This window comes from Dermochelys coriacea, chromosome 18 (genome assembly GCF_009764565.3).
Source record: "Dermochelys coriacea isolate rDerCor1 chromosome 18, rDerCor1.pri.v4, whole genome shotgun sequence".
In the NCBI taxonomy this organism is placed as follows: Eukaryota; Metazoa; Chordata; order Testudines; family Dermochelyidae; genus Dermochelys; species Dermochelys coriacea.
The window spans coordinates 5175341-5183918 of NC_050085.1; the positions used below are offsets into that span (position 1 = coordinate 5175341).

Here is an 8578-nt window from a genome sequence, read left to right on the forward strand (position 1 = left end):
CAGGTTCCACCCTCCCCTCTGAGTGGTCCCCAAGTTCTTTCACCTTTCTTCCTAGTGAAGATTCACCCTCACTATTGACTCTCAGAATTTGAGAACATGGTGCAGACAGAGCAATAAATGATTGTGTAAAGCACTCTCATGCAAACTTGAATTTCATGCGCAGCAGTATATAAACATAGTCAGAAGCCTTTCCACACACACTTTCCACAAATAAACAACACCACATCCTCTCCCTTTAAAACTATTGTAATATTGCAGTCTGCTCTTCTGGCCTCCTGCCATCCACAGGCTCTTTTGTCTTCCAACAAAACAATCCAACCTGTGGCCTAAATTCTATTTTCTTGCAGAGACCTAAATTCTATTTTACATCTCTGTCTTGGACCTCTCTCCAAACCAAGGTTCAACCCCTGACTCAGATAGGAATGACAAAAAATATCATTTTGTATTTATTCAGGAAGCCAGAGATGTCTTTTCCAGATGCATTCATAGAATATCAGGGTTGGAAGGGACTTCAGGAGGTCATCTAGTCCAACCCCCTGCTCAAAGCAGGACCAACCCCCAATTTTTTTTTGGCCCCAGATCCCTAAATGGCCCCCTCAAGGATTGAACTCAAAACCCTGGGTTTAGAAGACCAATGCTCAAACCACTGAGCTATCCCTCCCCCTAAAACAAGGGGGGGGCCTTTGAGGCTCCCAGCAGGTCTTGAGGAGCAAGGGCTTACTAGTGTTTACATCATTATTTACATCATTTCAAGCAATCATCTTGAATTCATTCAGCTGCAAACCTTCTCCAACCTAAAGCTTAGTTACCTTTTCTCCCCCAGAACCTCAACATACCCTGGTTTCAGGCTGACCTTGTGTTATTCTAACCTGACCAAAGCCAGCAAGTATTGGAAATCTGATAGGAAAGCAAAGATTTGGCAGATTTTCCTTCTAAATTCCAGACCAAATAAGCTTCTTAATTTCCTATTTATCCAAATTACAACTACGCATGGTTCCAGACCACCCACATGTTACCCATTGCTAACTAGGATAGGTGTGAATGACCAGTAGCATAGAGATGTCACAGAAAGTAATTCATATTTGGATTCACACATCTGGAGGCAAAGCCAGAGTCATGAAAGATTTAGTAAAGGAGGAAACTGTAACCTAACATGGGTACCTGTGAATACAGGAAGTGCTTAGATCTACCTTCAACTGAGACTCAGCAAATAATAAAGTGTGCAAGTCAGCAAGACATAAATATCCAAGGAAAGTTGGGTTTTATTTTCCACGCAAACAAATGAGGGTACCTTGATTTGCCTAATTCCAAACATTGTGAGATAGACACTAAACTAGAGTATCTGTGCTTTGAAGGGTAGGTACACTATAGCCAGACTTTGGTACTTAGACCTGCCACAAAATGCCAGCGCTTAACGATAATGTTAATTACAATAGAAACATTAGTTATTGTGAGCATGAATAAGTGTCAATTTTCTAGTATGAATTTGTAACCAAAGTACCACTTAACCAGAAAGAATATCCACTGACAAGTAAGAATGTCTGACTATTGTTTACTTATTTACTTATTTTTAACTATAATGTTTCTTTACATCTTTTTCTGTAAGTGGGAAATAACTTGCTGATATACCGAATATGGTAAGTGAATGAGACTTTATTTTTAGCCACGCTAACCTGAACAAAATACAGTGATTAGTTTTACAATTAAAAAATGCACCTATTAATATATATAGAAGAACAGGCATAACTGCTTTACAATGCACAGGAGCTGCTTATCTCAAAACTATTGAGATTAAAAATTATGGTGATAAAAACCAAACTGGGTGACAATTGACAAGGATGTGTATTGTACTCTGTAAATGTAGAAAAATTGTGTTTTCTCATGCATATTTCAACTGCAATTACACCACAAGACCTGGATTGTGTGAAATATTAAAGTGTACCTGCTTGTTGCAGTATTGAGAGGTAAATGCACAAGTTATCACTACAGTGTTATTATTAAGAAGTCACAGGTTTCAGAGTAGCAGCCGTGTTAGTCTTTATTCGCAAAAAGAAAAGGAATACTTGTGGCACCTTAGAGACTAACAAATTTATTAGAGCATAAGCTTTCGTGAGCTACAGCTCACTTCATCAGATGCATTTGGTGGAAATTTGTTAGTCTCTAAGGTGCCACAAGTACTCCTTTTCTTTTTATTAAGAAGTCAGTGAAGGTGCAGCAGAAGAGTTGCAAACTCAAAAGAAAAAATGCACTCTAAGGCTCACAGATCTCAAATGGCAGAAAATACACCTATCCCTAGATGAAATTATAGAGCTTTATTATAAACTCATCCACATCATAGGGGTGCACATACATTTAACACCCAGGAAGACATATGCACACAGCCAGAACAATGTTATGCACAAATCCTTTACTCCACGTACATAACTTAAGCATTAAAGAAAAGATCCGATGAAGTGAGCTGTAGCTCACGAAAGCTTATGCTCTAATAAATTTGTTAGTCTCTAAGGTGCCACAAGTACTCCTTTTCTTTTTATTAAGAAGTCAGTGAAGGTGCAGCAGAAGAGTTGCAAACTCAAAAGAAAAAATGCACTCTAAGGCTCACAGATCTCAAATGGCAGAAAATACACCTATCCCTAGATGAAATTATAGAGCTTTATTATAAACTCATCCACATCATAGGGGTGCACATACATTTAACACCCAGGAAGACATATGCACACAGCCAGAACAATGTTATGCACAAATCCTTTACTCCACGTACATAACTTAAGCATTAAAGAAAAGATAGGAGTGGTGTGAGGAGCCTAGCAACTAACCATCAACCTGCCAGAACCCAACCAGGTTATAGAAAGGTCTCCCTTGAGTAGCCTCTTGCATCAATAGAAAAACAGATACCACAAAGAAAGGGAAATGTTCTGGAATCCTGGATTCCCATAACCCAAACCCAGCAACAATGAGAGCGGCTTGCCTCTAAGCTTGGGGGCCAAGCACTGCCAAGCAGAGAAAGAAACTGCTGATGCTGCCCTGGGCAGGAGGAGAAAGCCCCCCTTGCCAGTGGTAGATCATCAGTATTCTGCAGCTCAGCACCTATGCAAAGGAATTTATCATTGCTGGGGTCAGGTCACAGGGTCCTCCTGGGAAAAATTCTTGTGGGGGAAAATATTGGGTGGTGGGGTACGGGGGGGTTGCAGAGGGCGGCAGGACAGGTGGTTGGTTCAGGCTGATCAGCAACATTAAGACAACTAAATGGACACTGAACCGATCCTGTCTTTAACCCCACGAGTGCAGGTGAAGACAATCACACACGGAGTTAGACCTCACAAGGTTTTTACAGGAGATGATATGATTCCCCAAACCTCCCACCCATCCTGTCAAAGCTCTGAGGAAAGTGAAGCTGTGACCCGGGCATGGGTGTTAGAAGGGGATCTTGTTCGTGTTTCTCAGGGCTAGTCTACACTAGAAGCACTACATTGGCACAGCTGCACTGCATCTGGTGAACAGCTCTCCCATCAGCATAATAAATCCACCTCTGCAAGAGGCAGTCGCTGTGTCGGTGGGAGAAGCTCTCCCACCGCTTAGGTTGGTGTAACTTACGTCGCTCAAGGGGTGGCTTATTCACACCCCCGAGCCACATAAGTTATACCAAAGTAGGTGGTAGTGGAGACTTGGACTAAAAGAGAATAGTTTTGCCAGTGCAAACGATGCTGCAGGATAAATGCAGAGATTGCAGGGCTTGGCTGGCCCCATATATGTGGCTTCATCCTTCCTCAGCGACAACCAGTGCAGGCTGCATTGGAGCAGATTTCACATATATCCATGTCTTGGACAGCCACATCTGTTCAAAAAGAAAAGAGAATATTTCAGTGATACTGTCAGGGCATTTATGGAGGGGAATTGAGCAAGCACATCAGGGGACATAGAGACTCCTTCTCACTGCTGCTTTGGGAGCTTTAATAGTCACCCAAACAAAATAACAAGGAAAACTGCACCTTGTAAAGTCTGAGCTGAAGAGCGACATCTTTTACCAATGCACTGGGGAAACAGGCAGTCAGTGACTGAACCAGGAACACTCAGTAGCCCAAAACTGTGCTGTACAGAACTGAGATTCATCAATTCATCAAGTTTAAAGCCAGAAGGGACTATTAGATCATCTAGCCTGACCTCCTGGATATCCCAGGCCGTTTAATTTCACCCAGTTATCCCTGTATTGAGCCCATTCATTTCTGTTTCACTAAAGCATCTCCAGAAAAACATCCAGACTCAATTTGAAGCCATCAAGAGATGGAGAATCTATCACCTCCCTTGGTACATAGTTCCAATGGTTAATCACCCCTGCTGTTAAACATTTTGCCTTATTTCTGATTTGAACATGTCTGATTTTAGCTTTCAACCCTCAGTTCTTGTTCTTTCTCTGCTAGATGAAAGAGCCCTTTAGTACCTGGCGCTTGAGCTAACAGCTAGATTGTTCTCACATGTTGGAGTCTGGATTTGGTGACATTCAGAGTACACATCTTTCCTTTGGACTGAGGGAGTCTAGTCCAGAAGGTGCTTATCTGGGAAGGGCCACTTACAGCTGTCTTGATCTAGTGAGTTGTAGTGTCTGATTTTTTTTTCTGCAGTGCTCAGAGAGCAAATAAAATTCAATGACAAACATTATAGGGTTTCATGCAGGAATCACTGGGAGAATTTTCTGTCCTGGGCTATGCAGGAGGTCAGATTAGATCGGGGTGCCCAACCTCCAGCCTGTAGGCCGTATACGGCCCACCAGAGGATTTCATAAGGGCCTGCAGCCTGTTTCAACACAATACACTAATGGCTGATTCATTGGCGTTTTGTTGTCATGTTTACAATGTTTTAGTTTACACAAATGTGTAAACAGGTTGGTTCAAATTGTACAGTATTGTATCTAAAAACATACAAAACAAGATGAACGTAAAATAGAAATCAGTACAGGTGACTTTAAAGCTTATTAAAAATCTACAGAATCTGCTTGGCCCACACAAGGGTGTGCTTAGGTTTACGTGGCCCTCCCGTGTAATAAGGTTAGGCACCACTGGACTAAATCATCACAATGGTCCCTTCTGGCTTTAAACTCAGCTAGGTTGTAGCAAGAACAATTACTCCGGGGGAGCTATCCCCTAGTCGCTTCAGCATGACCCAGATAACTCCTGCATCAGCAGGTCGCTACAGAAATCTCTGTGCTAGCTAGTGTCGACCTCAACACTAGTGCCGTCTCTACAGGGAGTTGCGTATGATTCCTGCTGCAGAAAGCTCATGGGTACACTAGCCCGAGCTGTTTATCAGCTGCTCTAGAGCAGGCCGAGAGCCTGGGGGAACAGTGCAGTTCTGTTTCTTGTGGCTGCCTCTCGCGAACGTTTGCGATTGAGCTACAGGGACAACACAGGAAGCTTGAGAGTAGGCGCTACGTACTCAGCCTGTTAAAAATGATGGGTGCATCTTCCCTTTGACATATGGGCTGAAATTCTTTGGGCAGCTCCAGGTTTGCACACACAGAAATGAAATTTGTCCTAGCCATCATACGGAGACTGGCTGTGGTGTCCACAGCCAAGAGTTCCTTCAGCTTCTTCACAGCCTCTAGCGGGAACGAAAATTCCCCCTCCTATTTAGAGAGAAGCAAAGCAATATGTCAAGCAAGGAGTCATTACACAGATCCCTCTCGCGTCACCAGAAGCCAGTGATGCCAAACACGTGCACAATGTTACATTCCAGTGGAAAAGGATGGTGCTCACTGTTGAGTTATTTTGGAACTGCAGGAGGGGGCCTGTTAGATTAGCACTCACTGTGGCCCAATTGGCAGTTTTTCAGTACAGAGACCTTTGAGGTCACCTCACCATGTGACCAAGCTGGCCAATCAGCTAGCCAGAGGCTTTTCTAACCATCGTACTGAACAGCAGCAGCTGCATGCAATATTTCACTTATCCTTGCCAGACCCTCCAGCTGAAAGTCTCATCTGCTCTGCAGTGTGGATAGAGAATGAAGAATGTACCCACTCCATGAGGAGGAACCCTGTCCTTTGCTATGGTCCAAAAAGAGTCCTGTATTTTTATGTAAAAGCTGGCTCAGCCCTATGGTGATGACTACTGTTTCTATTCGGATTGGTAACAGCATCAGATGATGCTTAGCAGATAGGCAACACTACGTATTTGCAGTCCAATGGGAGAGGGATGGGTATGTAGGAGGGAATAGACTAGGTGGAGTAGCAGGGCTTGGAGAAGCAGAGCTTGACTCATAGCCCCCTTCCTTTCCCACCAGACAGAATGTCTGTTCCTGGGCTGCAGAACTGCCAGATTTTATAATGGAAGTTGAAACATTTATTTGCAAATGATTTCTGTTTACACTCCACAGATGCCACATGCCTCACAAAGCATCTTTTATGCATCTCTGCAATGTGCCATCGAGATCTGTGCCATATGGCAAGTACTTTGTTTACCCTACACAGCCCTTGAAAGCACATTGCAAAGTCACATGGATGTCAGTCACCATCTTGCCGAAGATGCTTGTTGGCCATGTGGCTTCAAGGACATATGGAATGAAAGCAGGCAGAGGGATTTCACAAACCAACAGCATCAGTGAGGTTTTTGCCTTGAGAAATCAGTTTGAACCTGGGGAAGCTGATCTGGCCCAAGTGAAAGGGCTAGAATCCTGTTCACAAGTGAATTGCACACGCATTCAGGTCTCTTGAGTGGCAGGGTGAAGCCAAGATCAATGAATATCAACACAGGGTTTAAAAACAACAAATGTACTTAACATCCTTTACAGTCACAAGTAATAGCCCTGCCCACAGAGCTGGGCTTAAAGTGCAAGGAGCTGTATGCTTAGAGCTGAGCTTCTTACACCCCTGCATGAGTGTGTGCGTGTGTGCACGTGGCCACTCTTGGAAAGACATTTGGTTTGTTACTGGCAGTAGAATAAGGAAAGAGAACCAGGGGCAAACAGCACATTAAAGATACTAGAAAAGGCAAAAACAGTTTTTCAATTAAATGTGGCTTTATGGTGTATAAAAAAAGCCATTGCTGCAGCCACAAGGCAGATGGGAAGTTGGAGATTTTTTTCCTTTCACAGAAAACCAACTGTTCCCACCCACAGTCCTTGAGCTCAGGATCAGCTTGGGAGAAAAGGAAGAGGTGACCTCACAATCAGCCACACACTGCGCCAGAAGGGGAAAAGAGGAGTAAAGCAAAGCTGAGCTACTGTATAAGAGTTCCTGGCAGACCTGCCCTACACGCAGAGACTTGATGAACAGCTGATGATATTATACACTTTGGCATTCCAATGAAGTTAGTGAAATGGCAACGAAATTCAATGATCATGGGCTCCTGCAGGGGTCTGAGCACAAACAGAATTCTCTCTCGTTTTCTGTCTCTCTCGCACGCACACACCCGCCCCCTTTGGGTCACATTTGCAAAATAACACAGCACCCAACAGCTTTCCGTTATTCCCAAAGGCCCCAAGAGTGCATGATGAGCACTTTTGATAATCTGGCCTTATTTACCACACCTTTTTGATTTAATAGCGTTTAGGTCCATTTTTTATTCTCTATGTGACATTTGTGCAGGCGCCATCACATAAGTTAGCTGATTATTTGCAGGAGGAACTTCTGCCCAGAAGCAGATTAGCCAGGTGGGCCAGAAATAATTTAGCCCCTACTGTGAAATAGAAGATGTCCCTAATCACTATGCCTGGAAGTGCCTGGCAGCAGGCACATGCCAGGGCACCATCGGGCATACACTTGACACTTATAGTCCAGAACATCTCTCATTGGAGGAGTCCAAAGCATTTGTGCAAACAATCAAGTCTCACAAACCTAAATAAATACAAACCCCATTGTACAGATAAATGGAGGCACAGAGAAATGAAGGGAGGATTAGAACCCATGAGTCTATTTTATAATCCCCTCTTCTAACCATGCTCCCTTGCATCACAGTTGATGAATCTGTAATAATTAAAGAACAGAGGTCTGAGCGCCCATGATCTCACCTGGACATAGACAGGCTGGGAGCTGGGCACCAGTATCAGAAGCATAACAGTTACTGGGAAAGTGACACCTTTCATGGCACCTGCAGGTTCTACTCCCTTTTCTTCTCAGGCTACGACTTTTGTCTTGATTTGAGTGCTTCGTTCTCCTTTTCCAGTGTCTCTCTGGCTCCTTTTCTCTCTCCTCTCTGCTCCTTTGGATTCTGAATACTCAGTTCCTCTAGCAGGCAGGCCTGTTTCTTCCCAAATGGAAGGGAAGCTTTATAAAGGCTTCACACACCATTGACTTAGTCAATCATTAATCCAACCACTGACTGACAAATTTATTGCCAGATAATTAACACTGAAAAGACTAATGGTTAACTACTTATCAACAAAGCAGGCCAGCCCCATCCATACCGGTCCCAATATTTATGAGTGTCTTCAGGCCTGGGAAAGTGGCTATAGCACAAGGAACCACAAAATTCCAGCTCTTACGTGCCTAATCCCAATGTACTGTCTGAACCACGTCCCCCCATGTGGTGTGTCCTTAATTTCCTGGCCAGCTCATGTGTCCACAGTGTTATGAGAATGAAAGAGGATT

General features: G+C 43.6%; 1 protein-coding gene across 1 annotated transcript; it reads right to left on the bottom strand.

The window, feature by feature from the left end:
* Window positions 1-2640: 2640 nt before the first annotated feature.
* On the bottom strand, window positions 2641-8251 carry LOC119845205 (guanylin-like). Its single transcript, XM_038377151.2, has 3 exons — window positions 7999-8251; window positions 5431-5620; window positions 2641-3835 (listed from the first exon to the last, which is right to left on the bottom strand). Exons 1-3 carry the CDS (start codon window positions 8071-8073, stop codon window positions 3768-3770), a joined length of 333 nt encoding a protein of 110 aa, XP_038233079.1. The 5' UTR covers window positions 8074-8251; the 3' UTR covers window positions 2641-3767.
* Between the last annotated feature and the right edge of the window lie 327 nt (window positions 8252-8578).

What these genes read in the sequence shown, in the direction of transcription:
- LOC119845205 (XM_038377151.2), bottom strand. Translation starts at nt 8,073, where the DNA reads ATGAAAGGTGTCACTTTCCCAGTAACTGTTATGCTTCTGATACTGGTG. An exon ending in CCCAGCCTGTCTATGTCCAG is followed by an intron (nt 5,621 to 7,998) that starts GTGAGATCATGG and finishes CTCTCTAAATAG; the next exon opens with GAGGGGGAATTTTCGTTCCC. An exon ending in CATCATTTTTAACAGGCTGA is followed by an intron (nt 3,836 to 5,430) that starts GTACGTAGCGCC and finishes CTTTTTGAACAG; the next exon opens with ATGTGGCTGTCCAAGACATG.